This window comes from Dunckerocampus dactyliophorus, chromosome 11 (assembly GCF_027744805.1).
Source record: "Dunckerocampus dactyliophorus isolate RoL2022-P2 chromosome 11, RoL_Ddac_1.1, whole genome shotgun sequence".
Lineage (NCBI taxonomy): Eukaryota > Metazoa > Chordata > Actinopteri > Syngnathiformes > Syngnathidae > Dunckerocampus > Dunckerocampus dactyliophorus.
Window position 1 is genome coordinate 31,259,469 of NC_072829.1, and position 21,970 is coordinate 31,281,438.

General features: G+C 44.2%; 1 protein-coding gene across 3 annotated transcripts in view; it reads right to left on the minus strand.

The window, feature by feature from the left end:
• The window catches only part of fat2 (FAT atypical cadherin 2), a 117,469-nt gene that overhangs the window by 23,362 nt on the left and 72,137 nt on the right, over positions 1-21,970 (minus strand). For 2 of the 3 annotated variants that reach the window (XM_054793105.1, XM_054793107.1), the window contains exons 14-21: positions 20,375-20,528; positions 19,193-19,426; positions 16,678-17,067; positions 10,238-10,449; positions 8,064-8,201; positions 6,268-6,411; positions 4,445-4,642; positions 64-664 (exon numbers count right to left, since the gene is read on the minus strand). In XM_054793105.1, the coding sequence (XP_054649080.1) occupies positions 64-664; positions 4,445-4,642; positions 6,268-6,411; positions 8,064-8,201; positions 10,238-10,449; positions 16,678-17,067; positions 19,193-19,426; positions 20,375-20,528 (2,071 nt within the window). The remainder of the gene's footprint in view (positions 1-63; positions 665-4,444; positions 4,643-6,267; positions 6,412-8,063; positions 8,202-10,237; positions 10,450-16,677; positions 17,068-19,192; positions 19,427-20,374; positions 20,529-21,970) is intronic. The other variant, XM_054793106.1, reaches the window with a different exon arrangement.

A 21,970-nucleotide genomic window follows, 5' to 3' on the forward strand; every position in this document is an offset into this window, starting at 1 on the left:
TCACACTAGTTAACTTGAGGATTCAGCAATGAAAAGATGTCAGACTGAGTGGCTGAGGATCACCTGCTAGTCTGTTGGTTGGTAGAGGCTGGATCAGTCCACTCTGCGGTCTCCAGATGAGCAGAACCTCCAGATCCTGGGTGTCAGGGAGCAGCTGCAGGCTGGCCAGGTGAAGCTCTTGCCTGGGGAAACCCAGACCGAGTCCCAGGCTGCGCTGGAGACCCCTCCAGTGATCGCCCAGAAACACCTCAGGAGAGACCCCGGCCAGCTGCAAGGTCAAACCCGAGTCCAGCGCCCTCTGAGTGGCCGCCCACACGTGAACTTTAACCCCGGTCCAGACGCTGAACCTGCCGTCCGTCACGCTGATGTTGAGTGAGTAGGAACCCTCGTCCAGGCTTTCATACGCCCAGATTTTACCATCAGCGCCGTCCACAGAGAAACGCGGCCCGGCTGGGTCCTCAGAGACCAGCTTGTAGCTCAGCACGTCCTGCGGGTCCGGGTCTGAGGCGTGGAGCCGGCCAATGAGGTGACGAGCAAAGAGGCCCCCGGCGGTGGTGATGAAGACCTCCAGAGGGACGACAGAGGGGGGGTACTTGCTCCGCTCGATGACGTCGATGGTGACCACGCAGATGGATGAGAGCGGAGGGTGGCCGCTGTCCGTCACCTGAGCCAAACACAAAGATCTTCTTCAAAAAGTGCTTCAAGTCTATTAGGAATGGAATATTTTCCACTCTGGTTTAGATAAGTACAGCAACACATCTACCATCTAGCAGGGACATGGGACTCGATCGCAAGGCCTTTCACTTGGAACAACCACACCCTGTCCAGTGTCTATTGTGTCTTAGCAGCGCTTCCAGATCCAACCAAGAACCAGCTGCACGTCATATCCCAACAACTACTACAGGAAGTTTACACCGGCTCTCTGACAACAGTCAGAAAAGGAGGACCGGAGTTCGTCTTCAGAGGTGGACGTTATCTCCAGCACTGGCAGAGCAGTTGCTTTACTCACTGCTATTCAAATAAAAGCTTTGGACTCGTGAGACTATGTCACAGCTGATAGAATGAAAGAACCTGGCTGGTTCCCGCCCTGCTGAAAGGGCCGGATGCACACGACTGTCAGAATCTCCTCAGTGGACGTGACAAGTGTCGCGTGAGAGTCGCGCACGAGACGCATTGCACGGTGACTCGTCCCGCTGAATCGACTGCCACGATCCCGATCATTTGTGCTATTGAGTGACAGATTGCCAGCGCTGCTTGTTTTGTTTATTTCTTTTCTTATGTGGATGGAAACGGTCAAAAGGAGAAAAAAAGGCGGCAATTTGGGCACCAGATGCCTTCTGTCCAAACGTGGCGAGCGGCCAGCAGAGGTCGACACAAACAAAGACGCTAAAGTCAGCTGCCGAACGTCAACACCTGACCGTCACGTCTTTGTCATTTGTCATTGCCATGCGATGACAAGGTTTGTCATTCTTGTCACCAGAGCAGGACCCCTACTCATTTGAAGTGGCAGACATCTCAGTGTGCCATCGAAACATTTCTCAATCCACACACGTACGACATCACTAGAGTTGCACATGACTTACAGACGCATAGTCTCCACTAGAAAGGATTCTGTAAAAAAAAGCGTTGGCTTGCTGTGTGTCTGGGCTCTCCTAAATATGGCCGGCGGCACATTCTAAAAATAGAATCTAACAAGAAATTATATAATTATAGAAATGATAGAATTTCACAAGAATAACGCTGTGATATTATGAATATGAAATAATTATATTAATAAATAATAAATAGAATAAATAAGTAGAATCAATAATAAATAAGAAATAATTAAATAAGTCATTTTAGTAGCATAACTTTGAAATATTAAAAAAAGGACATTATTTTTTAAAAGTTGTAATATTATGAGAAACAAATAAAACAATGAATAAAGTTGTCATTATTGGAAAATCGGGTTGTGGGAAAAATGACAATGTTAGAAGAATAAAGTAAAAAATATGATGGGAATAAAATCACAATTACCAGAAGAACATTCACAAGAAAGCTGGAATAGTTGGAAGTTGTTCCAACCCTAGTTGGAAAATGTCTAAATACTAAGAAAAAAAAAGTTGTATTCTTAAAATAAAAAAATAAAAATGTTTTTTTTTTTTTTGCTGCTTGTGCTCCTTATCCTCACTCCCAATATGTAGCGTTACCTTTGACTAGTGGCCTGGGGCATTGTGAGCGAGTGTGTGGTGAAGCTAGTCACTAGTTGGCTAGCAGCTAGTCAGCTAGCAGCTAGCCGGCTAGCAGCTAGCCGCTGTGGTGTGGTGAGGTGTCACTACGCCAGTAAGGTAGTTCTTGGGCGTAACAATGCTAATAACAAGAATAATAACAATGGGCCTCATTCACGAAACGTTCTTACGCACAAATGTGTTCTTAAAGCCTTCTTACGAAGATTTTTGGCATTCATGAAACGTGTTCTTAACTCACAGTTCTTAGATCTAAGAACAAATTCTACGAACGCTCAGGAGGACTCTTACGCACAAGCAAAGCTTGCACTTTCAATGCACAATCGATTTTGCAACCTGATCCCAAAAAATGTAGTGCAAATAAAATATCCCAACAATTATTTATCATCAAAACAACTAAAATATACTCCATCGATAAATACATATTCAAATCCCAATTCATCAAAAAAAAAGGCTGGCTGGACGTGCGCTGCACAGAGAGAGAATGTAAAGGGACCATTAAATTTATTTGCTGAAAGCCACGAATATTTGATGTCCTGCTTCAGGCTTCAGGCTTCCCTCTCTGTTCTTGCAGGTGTGCAGGATCATCAGAATAACATCGCAATGAAACGTGGTGTGTCTATTGCGCACGTAGCACCCCCAGATAACGACATGCGCCCCCAGCCACGTCTTGAGCCAGAGCACGGGGCTGCTGTATTAATTAGGCAGCGTCTAATCAAATGTAACCACAGAAAAAATACATTGTCACACACAAACTATGTATTTTTAATTTATTTGTCCATCATGATTGTGAAAATATTTTGTAGAGTTTCCGAAATGGTTTGGTTTCTGATTGATGGCCCACCTCCCGTTTCCTCCAGATCCCTCCGGTGCAGTCCAATCTTTTTTTTTTAAGTCTATTTTAAGTCAAAACACTTCTTTTTAACCTCTGCGGTGGTGCGTTTCTCCGTGGAAACGGCATTTATGTTTCCTGCAATGGTGCTCCATGCCGACTCTTTTTGGATGGCCTGATGACCGGTGGATACACGTGAAAATAAGGTGGTCTTGTGTTCGCTCACTCCTTGTAAAAGCACCTCTATTTCTGTACAATTGAAGTTTTTCTTTCGTTTGTTGTCCAGCTGCTCCTCAGTCTTGCCCTTGCGCGTTGCCATCTCCGCCTCCAGCTGCCTGTTGCGCACGGCACATTTTTTACCTTATAGAGCAGGGGTAGGGAACCTATGGCTCGGGAGCCAGATGTGGCTCTTTAGATGACTGCATCTGGCTCTCAGACATTTCTTAACACCATAAAATGTGTTTTATTTTAATTTGTTTTCCTGACATTTTAAAGTAAAAGATTACAGAAATCAGTGTTAAAAATAACATTTAAAATATGCATTCTAATGCATTTTAATCCATTTGATTTTGTAGCGCAATGCCAGCTGTCCTTCCCATTTTCCAGTGTCAGACACCAAAACTTGATTATTGGGGTCGTCCCTCCTTTAATCCTTCAGCTAGCTAATTGTGCAGAGACAACCCTTTTGATGAAAAATGGAAAGAAAGATACGGAGTAGCGTGCAAAACCATGCAGCAGCAGAAGTTGCATTAATGGTAAAAAGTAATGTATTTATTATTGGTTAGCTTCAATATAACATTTTTATAAAAAGAATAAATTCAGAGACTTATTAAATTCTAAAATTGTTGGTCTTCCATAAATATACACACATTTGGTTGTATTCGGTGTTGAAAAATGATATGGCTCTCACGGAAATACATTTTTAAATATGTGGCTTTCATGGCTCTCTTTGCCAAAAAGGTTCCCGACCCCTGTTATAGAGGAAATAATAGGCGGTGACCTATGCAAATTAGGGCTAACATGCACGGGCATCGCAGTTGGCATTCATCAACCTAAGAACACCGGTGTGAACGATTATCCCTACTTAAGAACGTGTCGTGAATGCGGCGCAGTTTCCAACCCACGCCTTCTTAAGTACACTTCTTAAGAAGACTTTTAAGAAGATTTTCGTGAATGAGGCCCAATGTGCTTCATGTGCAGCTCACATTATGGAAGTGGAGTCTTTTTGGAGTTTTTTCAGAAGGCTTTCTAGGTGGAATAGGTGCGTCCCATTACATGCATTCTTATCTTCTTGGATTGGGTTTTATAGTGCTTCAAAAGGATTCCTGTTCTCATGAAAGGAATGCGAGCGACGGGTTGAAGCTGATATTTGGACAAACTATCTCACCTGAATCTTCAGCCGGTGCTGAGCCTTGCTCTTCTTCCTGAGGGGGGCCGACAGCAACAGCAGGCCGCCCTGGTCCACGTGGAAGCGGTGATCCTCGTTGCCGCTGACGATGTGGAAAGAGAAGGGTGGTCCGTTCCTGGGCGTGTCCTTGTCCGTCACCACCAGCTGGAGGACGCCGCTACCCACCGACTCTCCCTCCTGCACCGGAAACACACGTGCGGTCAAACCGGGGGTGTCCAAAGGGCAGCCTGGGGACCATTTGCAGCTTTCGGCTAATTTTTTATTGGCCCACGGCACAAAATATCATTTAGGGAAACAAAACAAACAAAGAAAATATGAAGAGAAAATGTTGTAATCTAAAGAGAAAAACCCGTCATTTTAGGTCATGTTAGCGTAAAACATAAATCCTAATCATTGCAGCAGCATCAAGTTAACACATTCAAGAAAAACATGTTCATTTTGTCAAAGCTGTTATGTTGTTATGAAAGCAAACACTTGTACACCCTTGCTAGGGCACTGCAGGGCATTTGGGACTTTGCCCAACCGGTCTACATGTGCTTTGTGGACATTGGACCATGTCCGTCCCCCCCTTGTGGGGGGTGCTCCGGGAGTACGGGACTGGTGGCGCTACTACGTGCCATTGGGCCTTGTAGAACCGCAGGAGAACCTGGTTGGCATTGCCAGCAGTAAGTCCAGCCTGTTCTGGTCATCATTTTCATGGACACAATTTGTAGGCACGGCCACGGCGTTGAGGGAGTCCAGTTGGGGGGCCTGAGGGTCTGGTCTCTGCTATTTGCAGACGATGCAGTCCTGATGGCCTCATCGGGCTGTGACCTTCAACGTTTACTGGGGGGGTTTGCATGTGAGTGTGGAGCTCCTGGGATGAGACTCAGCAACTCCAAATCCAAGGTCATGCTTCCCAGCGGAATGAGGAGATCAAGTATCTCGGGGTGTTGTTCACCAGTGAGGGAAGGTTGGACCGTCGTGGTTAAGAGAGACTTCCCTACTGACACTGCTGCCCCCACGACTCAGACCCGGATAAGCAGAAGAAATGGGATGGAAGGATGTCAAAATATTTGGGTCATATTCTACCAAAAAAAGGATGCAATATTAAGAGAACATCATTTCGGTAGCAAAGAATCGGAATATATCAAAAAAGATGTTATTTTTCAGTTGCACTTTTAGGAGAAGCAGACCAAATGAAATAAAGTTGGGGAAAAAAGTTCTAATCCAACTAATGACTTGATCTGAGCCGGAGGAGCTGGGGGTTGGGTCGTGGGGGGAGGTTCAAGTGTTTTCCTTGGACTGCTTTGTGTGCTGAGACATCGTGATCTTAATGTGACGTGATTTGTTGCCAGGTCCCAGGAAGACAAAATCACCCGTCCATCTGCCGCTTTGAGGGACCGAAAGTGAAGCACAAGCTGTCACGCCCAACAGACGTGCGTCTTAAAGTGTCTCCACTCGTCAATCAGAGGCCTTCCATGGACGCCTTGTTTTGACGGACGACGTCCATCTGCCGCGCACAGCAAGCAGACGGAATGACATCACCGGGGTTGGGACGCTGGTGTCTCGGGAATGCAGTTTATTGTGAAGGTAGGGTTCCCATTATTATTCTTATTATTATTATTCTTATTATTATTATTATTATTGGTATAAATATAACGTTAATAAATATTGCTTGTGATGACCTGTAGCAGCAGGCTGTGTTGGACTTTATTATGATTATATGGCTATTATTATTAATAATAATATGTTTATTATGATTATTATGATTATTATTGGTATAAATAAATATAACGTTAATGAATATTGCTTGTGATGACCTGTAGCAGCAGGCTGTGTTGGACTCGAGAGAAGAGGGGCGGGTTGTCGTTGACGTCGGCCACGGTGACGGAGACAAGGACGGCGGACGAGAGGGGGGGGTGGCCTTGGTCGGCCGCCTGCACCGTCAAAGAGTAATGAGGAAGCTGCAGAGACAAAACACATCATTATTTATATCACCCACGCACCCCCGGGGGCGTCCTGGACCTTTATATATATATATTTATATATATACAGTCAAACCTGTCGTAGCGGCCACCTTTATAGAACGGCCACCTGCCTATAGCAGCCACTGAAATATCCCCCGCAGCAAATGTACATGTTATAGACCCTGTGTATAGCAGTCACCTGTCTAACGCGGCCAGCGGCCACCCATTTTGTCTCCCTTGGTCAATATCTGACCGCATATAGCGGCCAAATTACTGACTCAAGTAGAAGCTTCATGCACGAAAAAGTTTGTTTTTTTAAGCAATGAAGCCGTCGTGTGTAGACTTTAATTACTGAGTCCTAGCTCAGTCACAATCATTCACAAGATCCACACAAACTGTCAGTTGTTCCACATAAAAAAGCCGTCTTCTTTTGAGCTTGTTGCAGACAGTGACACCGTTTATTTCCTGGTGTGCACTGGTCAATACTGTAATGCCGCTTGTTGTGGGGAAGGAGAGACTCATGTCGCCGATGCACTTTAATGGATTTATTAACAGCGGTTTATCAACCTAGTAGTTCTTTACAACTTTTATCCGCAGTCCCACAGTGCCCTCTACTGGTCAACATGTAACAGTATAATTATATGTATCTGCAAACACAACAAGCTTCTAATCATAGACATGTTAATATGTGCGCGCACAAATTCAAAATGGCCGCCAACCTGTCTATAGCGGCCACTTTTGCCGTTTCCCTTTAGTGGCCTCTATAGACAGGTTTGATTGTATTTCCTTCTCACTCCATATAGGATGTTTTTATTTTTGCTGATTTGATTTGACTTTTTAAATTGATCCTGAGTTGCTGCTGATCGATACGATTGATCAGCTCTAAAACGTGCAAGTCAGGAAAAGATGCTTCTTTTTGCAAGCTGTGGTATTCTGAGAAACTAACTGTCCAAAAGTGGCAATGTTAGCACAATAAAGTCCAAACATGGGAATAAAGTCAGAATATTAGAAGAAGAAACTTTAGAAGAAGAAAGCTGATGTTGTTGGAAACATCTACAAAATAAAACAACAGCAGAAATGGAAAAAAACAACTTCAATTTTAGGAGAAGAAAATCAAAATATTAGGAAAAAGTCATCATTTTATGAGACAATTTGGGGATTTCATGAGGATGAATAACTTCATTTTATACATAGACTGAAATGTTCAAGAAAACTAGGGTTAGGGTTAGGGTTAGGGTTATGTTTAGGGTTAGGGTTAGGTTTAGGTTTAGGGTTAGGGCTAGGGTTAGGGTTAGGGTTAGGGTTATGGTTAGGGCTAGGGCTAGGGTTAGGTTTAGGGTTAGGGTTACGGTTAGGGCTAGGGCTACGGCTAGGGTTAGGTTTAGGGTTAGGGTTAGGGCTAGGGCTAGGGTTAGGGTTAGGGTTATGGTTAGGGCTAGGGCTAAAGTTAGGTTTAGGGTTAGGGTTACGGTTAGGGCTAGGGCTACGGCTAGAGTTAGGTTTAGGGTTAGGGTTAGGGTTAGGGCTAGGGGTAGGGCTAGGGTTAGGGCTCGGGCTAGGGCTAGGGCTAGGGCTAGGACTTGGGCTAGGGCTAGGGTTAGGTTTGGGTGAGGGTTAGAGTTACCATTATTTGACACACACACCCGTACCTCTTCTCGGTCCAGTCCGGCACAGACGGTGATCTCGCCACTCTGAGGGTGGATGGCAAACTGCCGCAGTGGGTCGCCGCTCACGATGGAATAACGCACCAGGCTGTTGAGCGGCCCGTCCATGTCGGTCGCCGTGACCTTGTGTGACAGGAGGGCAAAGTGGGGACGGGGGGGGTGCATGAGTTTAGACATGATGGGCAGGAAAAAGTGGAAGAGTCACACAAACAGCAGTTTGCATGAAATGTTTTCATGTTCCCATCATGTATCATCTCCTTTCCACACAGTTAATGATCAGACCACTCCATGGAGACCACATACCACTCCATGGATACCACATGCCACTCCATGGATACCACATACCACTCCATGGAGACCACATACCACTCCATGGATACCACATGCCACTCCATGGATACCACATGCCACTCCATGGAGACCACATACCACTCCATGGAGACCACATACCACTCCATGAACTCCTAGTGAAATGAATCCAATCAATTAATTCAAACAGCATATTTATTGATTCTAGAATGTATTTCTATTGCATTCATGCAATGATTTCATTTGAATTGTTTAAGACGTCCATGTTAGTCAGGGTCATCATCGTGTTCATTAGCATGTTTCATCACCTTCATCACCACCTCATCTCATCCAATCTCATCCAATCCAGTTGTTGAAAAAATGATCTCATCAGCGAGTGTAAATATTTATTAAAGCACGCATGCTCACAGCTGATCAACATTTCATCGCATTGATGACTGAAGTCCTAGTCTTTGGTTCCCAGCACCTCAGAGACAAGATCGCAGGTGATGTCTCGCTCCCCCCCCACCACCACACACACACACACAGTCCAGTCAGAAACATCGGTGTCATCTTCCATCAGGACCTTTCCTTTAGCTCCCAAAAGGACCTAAAGCCTCTGAAGAGATCAAACCATTGACTTAACATCGCATTCAGTTTGAGACCACATTACACAGCAGTGCCCTTCATGCCATCCGGGGGTTGCCCACAGTAACTACACATTTGCAATTTTGGGAGAAATTGCCTGTGAATGCTGGCGATCCTGACGCCAAGCTGAAATGCTGCACTCGCTGTCGAATCCTGCGGCAAAACCCTGATGACCTGACACCGGACGGAAATGTAGCTAGCAAGCTAACACCAAGCATGACAGCACAGGCTAACAAGCTAAGTGTCTATGTAAGTTAATGCCTGAAAAAAAGGGCTAAAATGTCAACATGCCGACATTAGCATGTTAACGCTAGGATGTTAATATCTATCTATCATGATAACACTCAGAGTCTGCGTATGTGTATACCTATAAAAGTGATTAAAAAGGCAAAGATGCTAATATTAGCGTGCTTAGGTAGCTGTTATCATGCTAACACCTACAATGAAAACACTGTCCATATAAGTTTAGAACTTTGAAAATAGTAAAAAAAAAGTTAACATGCTAACGTTAGCATGTTAACAATGCCAACATGCTAACTGTTAGCATTCTAACTCCTGACAGGAAAACATTTCATGCATTTATATGTTTATACTTATGAAAGTGGTTAAATAGGCTAAGATGCTAACGTTACTATACTAACACTTGAAATGAAAACACTGTCTATGTAAGTTTATACCTTTGAAAATAGCAAAAAAGGTAACATGCCAATGATAGTATGCTAAAAATGCTAACACACTAGTTGTTAGCATGTTAACACCTAGCATAATAGCACTTAGTCTTTATGTAAGTTTACTTATGAAAATGTCTTTAATGCTATTACCACGCTAGCAATGTTAATATGCTAACTCTTAGTAGGGTTAGGGTTAGTGTTTATTTATGTTTATACCTTTCAGTACAGCAAAAACTGCACGCTAAAAACATGCTAACAGCTAAAATGAAAACACTGTTTATTTAAGTTTATACCTTTGAAAATAACAAAAAGCTCACATGCTAATGTTAGCATACTAACAATGCTAACATGCTAGCTATTAGTAGGGTTAGGTTTTGTCTATGTATGTTTATACCTTTGAGAAAAGCAAAAAAAATGCATGCTAAAAAACATGTTATCGTGCTAGCTGTTAGCATGCTACCACCTCACATGAAAACATGGTGTTTTGTGTTCGTGATGTACAACGTCGTAGGTATTTCATAGGTAGCTTTCTTTACGTGATGTGTACCGTACCTTCATCACCAGGCTCCCTGGCACGTCCTCCTCAGATATTTCGGCGCTGTAGTCGCCCCGCCCGAAAGCGGGCGCGTTGTCGTTGACGTCTGTCACGTTGATGACGAGCATGGTGACGTCGCTGAGGGCCGGCCGGCCTCGGCTGCCCTCCACAGACACGTAGAACTCCCGAGAAACTTCAAAGTCCAGCGGGGCAGCGAGGGTCAGGAGGCCTGCGGACACGCATCCTCGTTTCAAGTCAAACAATACACTTTGAAGTGGGAAAAAGTATTCAAGTCATACAGTACTTCAGTACTTCATTAAAGTACTCAACTGTTTCATTTCATTCTTGTATTTAGTGTTTTATTACCACAGTTCATCGTCCTTCATGCGTTTTTGTAAAAAAGCTGCAATTTTAGGAGAATAAAATAATAATATTATGTAATACTAGGAGGAAAAATAATGTCTTTTTAGCATAATTTAATAAATAAAACATATTTCTTTAAGTTGTACTACGATGAAAAACTGCGACCGTGAGTGATCATCATTCAACCTCAGCATGCTCAGGCTTTGGTGACGTTTGGCCTTCATTTCATGCCCAGCATTGGCATACGTTAGCATTAGCATTTAGCCCCCTAAGCTACGCCATGCATGTCATGGCGCACGTGAGCGTCGTGTTAGCATGTGAACCACCGTGGGGGTGTATCATGTTGACCTGCGGAGCGTATTCCAGTGGAGCGACAGGCGTAATTGACCAAATGGACGTACGTGGGACGTGATCATTCCCCGCTGTAAGTCAGGCGTCATGTGACACACGGCGCCATCCCCCGCCCGCAGAGGCTGCCCATTTAACCTTTAAGGAATGATGGATTCGTGCGTGAGGGGGGGGGGGTTACTGTCAGTCTTCCTGTCTTCACATCCACACAAACCCCGCACGTCGTCATCCATGGGTTCACCTTGACAGGCCCTCTGTAGAAGCTCACCTCTGACGTGGAGACCTCAAACACGAAGAAGCCGTAAGACACCTGACATGTCTGTAAAAGTCCATAAGTGGTTGTCATGTGACCGTCCCGGGACATGGCAGCGTGTCAAAGCTAAGTCTTTTATTTTGTAGTTGTTGCCTCCCTCACGCTTTTGTTTCTTCTGGAGATGCCCTCATTTCCAGCAAGAGGTGGTAGAGGAGCTGCAGCAGGAAGTGCAGGATTGTTCCACAGGAAGTCTCCTATTTCCTCGCTGGTGCTTCTTCTGAGACCTGCACAGCTGAGGAGCACTTCCTGTTTTCGATGGCCATCCATCCATCCATCCATCCATCCATCCATCCATCCATCCATCCATCCATCCATCAGTAGAGTTCCCCACATGGTAGAGTTAGTACATGGTAGAGTTCCCCATATGATAGAGTTAGTGCCTGGTAGAGTTCCCCACATAGTAGAGTTAGTGCCTGTTAGAGTTCCCCAAATGGTAGAGTTAGTACATGGTAGAGTTCCCCACATGGTAGAGTTAGTGCCTGGTAGAGTTCCCCACATGATAGAGTTAGTGCCTGGTAGAGTTCCCCACATGGTAGAGTTAGTACATGGTAGAGTTTCCCATATGATAGAGTTAGTACATGGTAGAGTTCCCCATATGATAGTGTTAGTATATGGTAGAGTTACACATATGATAGAGTTAGTGCCTGGTAGAGTTCCCCACATGGTAGAGTTAGTTCATGGTAGAGTTCCCCACATGGTAGAGTTAATACATGGTAGAGTTCCCCATATGATGGAGTTAGTACATGGTAGAGTTCCCTACATGATAGAGTTAGTGCCTGGTAGAGTTCCCCACATGGTAGAGTGTCCTGCATATTGCATACTTGAATGCTTTTTACATCCTGAAACTTCACACCAAAGCCGCGTATCCTCAGCCTTTTGTGTTCATTGCTTCCATTCAAAGCTAAGCTTGTGTTTTTGCTCCAAGCTACGACAGGCAAGGAAGCGAGAAGAAGACTCGCAGAGATGCTCTACGTTTGTCAAAGTGACTTGAAGATAAACGGCTGTGACATTTGGTCTTGCTGCCTTTATAAAATATTCAGTTTGCATCCACTACTCCTGTTTCTTTTATTGTCCTACGTCTCTCCCGTCCAACTGTGGGCCTTTGGAGACGTGTCTCTCTCTCTGCTTCAACTGCTTCCTTCAGATGTATGTCACATGCGTGCTTCTGGTGATTAGGCTCTGCCTTCCCTCGGCTTATTGCCTAAATGAATTGTAGCGACACCAACGCTGCGACCTCTCATCACCGCGTCTGCTCAATAAACGACCACCACGTTCTCTTTTGTGGCCTAAATTGTTGTCTCAGTCACACAAATATGTCTTCCACCAGAGGCTGACATACCAGCCTGCAACAGTGATGTCATTATGCTAATGGACGACACCACTTATGGCACCAATGCACACACTTTACTTGCACCAGACACTATGTGCACTATGTGACACAATGTTTTTCTCCCTTTTTTAGTTGGGAACTGATATTTCCCTGAAACGTACCTACGTTGTACTGCTGATTACTAAAGAAAACAAAAAGGTAGAAACGAACTTGTTGTTTCTGATGAAAGACGGGAGTCTAATGTGTCTTTTGGTAGGTTCCATGTTTCTATAGCAACACAACACAATATTCTGGGTGCCCTGAAAGATGAGTCCAAATGGTGTGAAATGGCCGCCGCTGAAGGGGGTGTCTTTTGAAAAGTGTCTGCGATTGAATGATTTCAAGAGAAAAGTCAATCATATTTCAGCACTTTGTTGTTGCTTGAGGGCATGAAAGAATGATTTTAGCAGTAGTAGTAGTACTTTATTAATCCCACAGCAGGGAAATTCACCTGTTACAGCAGCAAGCAAGATACACAAGTAAGAATGCATAGTGGGAGTTTGTGTGCGTTGATGCTAATTGTTTGTATTTCAGAGAGCGCGGTGGTCTCGGCGGGATTCGTCAGGGTTTGTTTTCATTTCCTGACAGCGAGTTGTGTGAAATTGTTAGATTTGTGCAGGAACCAATGGGTGGGTTTGCATCTCCACTCCAGACAGTTGACAAGCAACCGAGTCCTGAACAGTGGAAGGAAAGGGCGCTTGATTAGGTACGCAGTATACAATGTACTGCATACTGTAGTATTGCTTGATTCATTTAGCAGTGTGTTTGTTACTACTGGATCATCCACTGGCCATCATAAAAGCTGCATTTACTCTTAACTGCCCCACAAGTGTAAAAAGAAGTGAAGCAGAGTTGAGAGAGAAGTGAAGCAGAGTTGAGAGAGTACAGTTGCAACTACGGTACACTGGGTTGGCTTTAGCGTGTTTAGTAAACCATTCATTCATTCATTCATAACAAATACACACTACGCTAAACCATTCATTATTGTTGAACATAATTAGTAGAAATATTTAGGAATTAATGTATTCATTTTCATTTATGTTCCGATTTATTCGTATTAATTATAATTCATATGTACTAATATTGAATTTGACTTATGATATTTTATTATCTATTATATGATGGGATGTGGGCCGCACAGTGGTCTAGTGGTTAGCATGTTGGCCACACAGTAACAGTCTGGAGATGGGAAGACCTGGGTTCGATTCTCCCTTGGGCATTTCTGTGTGGAGTTTGCATGTTCTCCCCGTGCGTGTGTGGGTTTTCTCCAGGTACTCCGGTTACCTCCCACATTCCCAAAAACATGCATGTTAGGTTAATTGGCGACTCTAAATTGTCCATAGGTGTGAATGGTTGTTTGTCTATATGTGCTCTGTGATTGGCTGGCAACCAGTCCAGGGTGTACCCCGCCTGTCGCCCGAAGTCAGCTGGGATAGGCTCCAGCATGCCCCTGCGACCCTATATATATACAGTATATCTGACTTGCATCAAATCTGTAATATAATATCAAATGTTTTCATGTTAATATTATGTTCATATTTGTGTAATAAATGCAGTCATCTCCCGTCTATTTCCCTTCTTTTTATTGTTTCTTGTATTTTCACTTTCATCAAAAAATAAAATACAATTGTTTGGTCCGGGAGACATCAGCACATCACATCCTGTTGCTGGTACGGTCAGGCCTTCAAAATAAAAGCACATCAGTAAAAGAGCATCGTTGCACCCCAGTAGTCATTTGGGTGTAGAAATTCCTTTATTTTCCCAGAAAATGTCCCTCATTTTCAAATGCAAATGTTGCCAAGTGTGTTGTGGTTTGGTGTCCCGTTACTCACTCTGAGCTTCAACTCTTGTTCGGTGGTATTTGCCTCATCCTCGTCCCGCCTGTTGCCCCGGGTTACCTCAGGATGACTCGCTCCATTTGCTTGCTGACTTTTGATCAAGAAAGCACAAACCTCCAAAGCGCACCAGCCTGAGGTGCGCTTTGTCAAGACGCTTCGCGTCTTATTCAGCGGCGAGAACATCATACTCCTCCTGCTCGTGCACGTCGACTGGGATCATGAATAAAAAAAGAAGTTTCTGTCGAAAGTCATCAAGATTCCAAGCAACTTTGCCAAGCTTGACTTCTTCTGCTGCTGTTCATCTTCTTATCGCCACGTCAGGGCCTTCCACAGGGTTGCCCTCAGATAACGAGCACCCTTGCAGGCCTCGCCTTTTAACGATTTATTGGACAAAGCGGCGGGTCGGTTAAGAACTGTCCGAAGGGCAGAAAGTCCGAGTCCAGCAAGTAGAAGAAGCTCAAGAGCTGTGCAAGTTTTACTCCAAAGTACGCATGTTGAAGTAAAAGCAATAAAAGATGGATCGTCAGAACCACCGACACAGAAAGACTCCTGATGAGCTCCAAGACGCCAAAGCATTAATTCCAATGGACCTTGAACGCCTCACCTTCCCGGCATGTTCAGGCCTTGAAATGAACACGTAGAAATGTGCATTTGTATGCAATGAACAAAAGCTATTTTACCCAAATTGAACAAATGTTTCCAAAGCAAAAAGCCTGTTCCCGGGAAACGATATCTTTTGTTTGTGCTTCCTCAATTTTTCATTTCAGATTTTTTTCAAACTCTTTTACATTTTTATTTCAAATCTTTTATTTTTGTCTGCAAATCTTGCTTTTCCATTTTTATTTCTTTATTTCAACACATTTTTTTGATTGCGTAAAGATTTCTCTCCAGGAGAAATTTGCACAAAAAAAAAAAGATTTTCAAACAAAAATATTAAAAATAAAAATAAAACAAATTTGCAAAGTAAATCTTGTACTTAAATGTTCCAAATGCTTACAAACCAAAAAAACCCCAAAGTGTTGTGATGAAAGCATAAATGAGTTTGGTGTCCATCGTTTCTTAGCAAATGTGTTTGTTGGTGAACGTTTCCCACAGACGGGACGCCAAACTCCTCAACCCCGGAGAAATGTCAACAAAACCAGCATTTGAAGTTTGTTTTACATTCAAACTGTAAAAAATGTAGAAAAATGAAGTAAATTACTTTTATTTGCAAATCTTTTTAAAAATTTAAATCCACTTTTTTGTTTGCAAATCTTGTTTTTGTTTGTTTTTATTTCCAATTCATTTTTTGTTTGATTCCATAAAAACATTAATCGAAAGTATCAGATTTGGAATGAAAAAACAATGTGCAGAGAAAACTATTTGTATTTTTTAGAAATGGAAGACATTAGAAGACCTTGGCGTCACCATACTATTAACACTGCTTCACTTCTTTTTACACTTAAGAATGTTCAAAATGTGACCTCAAACATGACCTGTTTATGATGGCCACAGTTTGACACTGGAACAGATTATTCAGGGAAGACTTGCCAGCAGTGGACTCCAAGGATTCCTGGCAGGTTATTAACCATAAGCGACACGTTTCACAGCACAAATCAAATGCAAAGACTCCAAATAATCCTTGAAATCATAGAAAAGCACCTGCAGCTGCATCATCAGAATGACTCCATGTAAGACTGCAAGTCAGACAAAGTGCAGCCAAAGAGCAGAACACCGAGGCTGCAGCAGCAGACGAAGATGAAGGTATTGTTTCCATCCTTCCAAGGCGCGCGTTGACGTGAGCTCGTGTTCAACAATAACTTATTGAAATGAGAGCAACGATTAGCATAAATCAATGAGGAAAAAGCACATGAGCAGACTTGGAGTACCGCCCCAGGCCGCCTTGGGGGGACAAACATGGATTCAAGTGTGAATTCATTTCCGCTGGCAACTCCGCTGCTCTCCAGCTGACAACAACACACAACTTTACTCCTCGGCTTCAGCCAGCCGGTCCAGACGGCAGCATTTTTATTGAAAATGTTGATCTGAAAGACGAGTTTGTGTTGGGAGGGGGAGGAGTGTGGGGACGCTGGTGATTAGATCGCTTGTTTGATCTACTCTGCAAGTGACAGTACTTCATAGCATATTCCTTGGGGGGCAACTAAATGGTGTGAGGGTGTGAGTGATGTGACTGACAGGAATACAAAGTGAAACTATAGAAACAGAACACATAGATGTACTTCTTACCAGTTTTTGGCTCCAGCAAGAAGCGTCCGTCCTCGTTCCCGGACACAATACGGTAGATAACGGGGTCGGGCCCCGAGCCCTCTCTCGCGAGGGCCGACACGCTCAGCACCTCGGAGCCAACGGCCAAAGACTCGGGAATCTGGGCAGCGTACTCGGCGCTCAGGAAGACGGGCTGGTAGTCTTCCAGGGACACCACATCCACCGTCACAGTGGCGACGGAGTACAGCTGTCGAGGTAGGCCGCGGTCGGTGGCTTTCACCTTCAGCTCCAAGCCGGATGGCGCGTCGGGGGCCAGGGGGCGTTCCAGCCGCAGGATGCCGGAAAACTCGTCCAAGGAGAAGTAGCCGCCGTCGCCCGCCAGGAGGGAGTACCTCACCTCCGAGTTGATACCTGGACCAAATAAATGCTGGAGTCAGGTGGCACGCGCCCCAAACGTAGAGTGGGAGTGCACAAGTGCACGAGATGACACGCAGCCGCACTTGATTTCACCTTTCTCACATTGAGCTCATTTGCTTCACACTGGAGGTAAAATGAAATATGAATGTGATATCTACTGAACATCCAAATGTTAAACCTGTCTAGTCCGTCACATCGAAATACAAGTGTCACTGTTTAACATCATGTAGAATTCAAGTAGAATTGTTCAAAGTAGATGTTACATTTCATAAATAGAAATCTAAACATAAAATCTAAAAGTGTTAACTCAGTCAATCCCAAAGACGTTGTTACGTCTATTACGTACGTCTTTTCGGTTGTTTGCGCAAGAGGCAGAAGGAGGTGATGATGCAATTTTAAGCCATAAAAAAGGCCGCCAGGTGACAGAAGTGCGCGTGACAAGAGCTCGGCAGTGCTCATCGTGGCGCTCATGATGACCGGGAAACACAGAAAACAGGAAGGAGGAAGTTGGAGAGCGTGGAGGAGTGTAGCGTGCAGAAAGTTACTATTGTAGGGACATTTTAACACATGCACACGCACACACACACACACACACACACACACACACACATGTGCATGCACATGCACACACACAGTTTAGTTCCAAATGTGAAAATTGTAAATAGTTGATGTGTTACATTTGTAAATAACATTTGTAAATAAATTGTTGTGTTGATGTGTTTGTGTTGTTTATGTTGGTGTAGTTGTTTACATATTTCAGCAACAAATATTTGTGTCAAAGTGAAAGTTATGCTTGAAATGTTTCTTTTCACAAAAAGCTGCCTTTTTTTAGTCAGGAACTGATATTTCCCTGAAACGTACCTATGTTCTACTGCTGCTTACTAAAGAAAACAAAAAGGTAGAAACTAACTTGTCTTTCCTGATGAAAGGCGGAGTCTAATGTTTCTTTTGGGAGGTTCCATGTTTATAAAACCACACAACACAATATTCTGGGTGCCTTGGAAGATGAGTCCAAATGGTGTAAAAAGGCTGCTGCTTTTGAAAAATGGCTGCTGGGATTGAATGAGTTCAATTTAAATGTGATGTAGAAGATATAAATGTTCAATATAACGTTCAATGAAAGTGTTATATATTTACAAACTATGCAAATAGCTCTCGGGGCACACGGACCCGCCCACACGTCTGCCCGCCCTCATTTCCTCCTTGATTCATGTAAATGCTAAAGCTGTATTTGTGCCAAAGTTCATGCATTTTTACAGAAGCACTGAACTGTATTATTGTTATTATTATTTTGTTGTTGTTAAGTATCTATCTCTTCATTTGATGACTCTTAACTTGGCTGCTTATGCTACAACTGGTATCCAATCAAATGTCTGCTTGATGTGTTGCTTGAAGGTGAAGAGAAGTTGCAGCTTTATTTCTGGATCAATAACATCGTCATGTCGCAAACATACGTTTCTTATGTGTTGAAAGAAAAGAATCAGTAAGTCCACCATCACACCACAGCTTTGGTGGCACTTTTAGCATTCCAAGCACGTTGTTAGCACATTGGATGGTTTGAACACACGTGAAGCTGTGAGGATCGTGTCCGGACAAGAAGGAACAGGAGGGAGTGAATACCAGGAGGGAGTGAATACCAGGAGGGAGTGAATACCAGGAGCGAGTGAATACCAGGAGGGAGTGAATACCAGGAGCGAGTGAATACCAGGAGGGAGTGAATACCAGGAGCGAGTGAATACCAGGAGGGAGTGAATACCAGGAGCGAGTGAATACCAGGAGGGAGTGTATGTGCGAGTGGGCGCCAGCGGGATGGGGACAAATAAAACGTATTGGACTGTTGTCGTTGATTGCAGTGGAAAGATTGATAGTGGGATTTCCCAACAAATACACACGCACACGTGCACACGTGCACACACGCACACACGCACACACACACACACCTGGAAGGAGGTGTCAGGTGGGCGGTTGGCAAAGACACCCCAGCGTGTGCTTTCATGTTTAGGATGACAATGAACAGCTTGAACCAACAAGACAGGCTTGTGTGTTAGCTGCTATTCCAAAACCTGGGAGGCGTGGTCTGGACGTGTCTAGACCTGGTTCTGGTTCTTCGGTGGCCTACCTGCGTCTGGGTCTTTGGCGTAGACGGCGGCGATGGGCGTGCGCACGGTGGTGTTGTCGAAGACGCTGACCTCGTAGTGACTAGACGAGAAGCGGGGCGGGTTGTCGTTCATGTCCTGGATCCTCAGCAAGATGTCCGCCTGGCAGGAGTGCCCGCCGCCGTCCGTGGCCCTCGCCGCCAGGCTGTACTCGGACACCTTCTCCCTGTCCAGCACCGCCCGGGTGAACAGCTCACCTGGGGAGGGTCCATGCAGCATTAAATCCTTTTACGTGCTTGTTACGTAAACACAACGCAAACACTTCTTTTGAAACGGTTAAAAGGCCTATAAACTATTAGCCTAACCTGCCCCCAACCCACAGGTAACACCAGCAAACACACCAGCTCTTCGTATTGGAGCTAACCTAATTCACACGAGGCAAACTACATCATCAGTCTTTAACAGTCTTGAACAACAAAGCTGTTGCCGGGGAAAGGATTTGCAATGCTATTTTTAAACTACCATACGTCTCAAACTATTTTCAGTTCCTGAAAGTGGAGGTTCTACGCTTCCCAGCAGTGTACGTGTCATTACGGTAATCCAAGGGACTGGAGCACAGCAGGGAAGACGAGGCTTTGCTACAAAGCAGAGTGGGGGTTTGCTTACGGAGCTGGTGGAGCAAAGAGGGATTGAGAAGCTTTAGAAGTTGGCTTTTTATCAGACGTGGTGTTTTTTTACCCTTTGCTGTCGTCTTTTACGGCGTTGTTTGTTGGATTTTTGTTGAGGAAGTCGATGTTCAGCTTTCCTGGTCAGTGTTTTACACTTCATAGCTCTTGGTGTACATTTAGGCTGGCTTATTGAGTAAAAATTTCTTTTTCGGTTTGTGGAAGCGTGGTAGGCTAGCATGTGACGGCATAAGACACACGATACTTTGCTACCTTTGAAAAGGGTTCTTCATATAATCCTACTCGGAGCCCGCATCCTCAAACGACCTCGACGTTTCATCCCGACTGTGATATCGTGTGATATCTTTCACTGATATCGCTATCACTCAGAGACAGCCAAGTGTTATGACACAAGCAAAGTATGATGGATCACAGCGACGGGGAGTAAAGTAAACATGAACGTGTTTTCACTCTCGTCAGAGCCGCTTCCCGATGGTATCGGCCCAGCAAGCCCTCAGCGGCGCTCCGCCCCCGTCCTACCTGTCCTCTGGTCCAGACGGAACTTGTCTGCGTCGGGGCCGTGCAGGCTGAAAGAGATCTGGCCGTTAGCGGCGGCGTCCGCGTCTGATGCCGAAACCCTCAGCACAAACACGCTGGGGGGGGAATTCTCCATCAGCGCCTCCGTGTAGAGCAGCTGCAAGCAGAGTCACGTGACACACTTCATTACGTCGCTTGGCAAGAAGAAGATTATGAGGGTCATTCTAGCAGCATGAAGTTGAAATATTTTTTAAAATAAGCATTCTTTTTTCAACATGATGAGAAACAAAACTACAAATAAAGTTTCTGGAAAATTAAGGAATAAAAATGATATAATTACAAGAAGCTAATTTACAAGAAGAAAGCTGAAATGACATTTTTTAAAAAACAGCAAAAATGGAAAAAGTCCAGTTGTAAGGAGAGATTTTACAAGAATAAATTCATGATTTTATGAGAAACATACTCAACAAAATAAAGTGATTAGGTTGTGAAAAAAGTTAGAATATTATGAGAATGAAATGCACAAAGGTTATTTAAGAAATATGGGACTTTTAAAAGCAACAACAGCAAAAAGGGCAAGCAAATCCTAATAAGATGCACTTTTTTCCTGAAAGGGACGTAACTTCTTAGCATCGCTACACAAAACATCAAAGTGGTCCCAGCATTCTCATTTGGAAAAGTTGGTTTCAAATATACTAAAAGCAATGTTGGAAAAAAAGGCACCCCCACTTGGCAGCAACGAGACAATGCGTAACGCACAGCCTGGCGCACGAGGTCAAATGATTATCAGGATTTTTGGAGTTCTTGATCGTACAGAGGGTGAAATTATGGCAAAAAGACCATAATGATTGTACATCTGGCAACGCTATTATTATCTTTCACTATTAGAAACTCTGTTCAAACACAGAAAGTAAAGAAATGTGCTTCTTCCTGCTCCTTTTCGTACATATTGCGCAATCATTCCACGTACTTGAGCGTAACTTCTTCCAAAGCAGCTCAAGCAGGAGCCCTGAACACCTGATGTTAGCATTTGGTCACGCCTGGAGGGGCCAGAATGTGCTGGAATATGAAGGTAATCCTGTTATCATACAAATTTCATTCTGTTTTTGTAGCTTTTCGTTGCAGCATTTGAAGCAGAAGACAAAAACTGTTTTGCTTCCTCAGAGGGGAGCAGAAAAGCAAATGAAAGAAGGAAAGTATTTCGCCGTGAAGCTCTTAGGAGGCCGCCAGGCTGCGTTACGGCTCATAAAAGTCAGACCTCATTTCCTCCTCAGCCGTGTCACTAACCAATCAATAACATCTATTTTTAGCTCATTCTTCTCACAGGAACGCTATCTATTTGTGGTGGTGGAGGATTGGGGAGGGGCCTAATGTGCATGAGTGGCCATGACGCGTTTGCAAGTCAAGTCAAAGCACGGGTTTTGCACAAGATTGCGGCAAACAAACCAGCCAGTTTGCCCTATGCTGTATCGTTCCGCCATCGTTTTCCATTTATGATGTTACTAGAATGTGCTGCGGGCCAATAAATAAGCAGTCGCGGGCTGTAAATGGCCCCCGGGCTGCACTTTGGACACCACTGATCTATTTGTTTCCAAATGG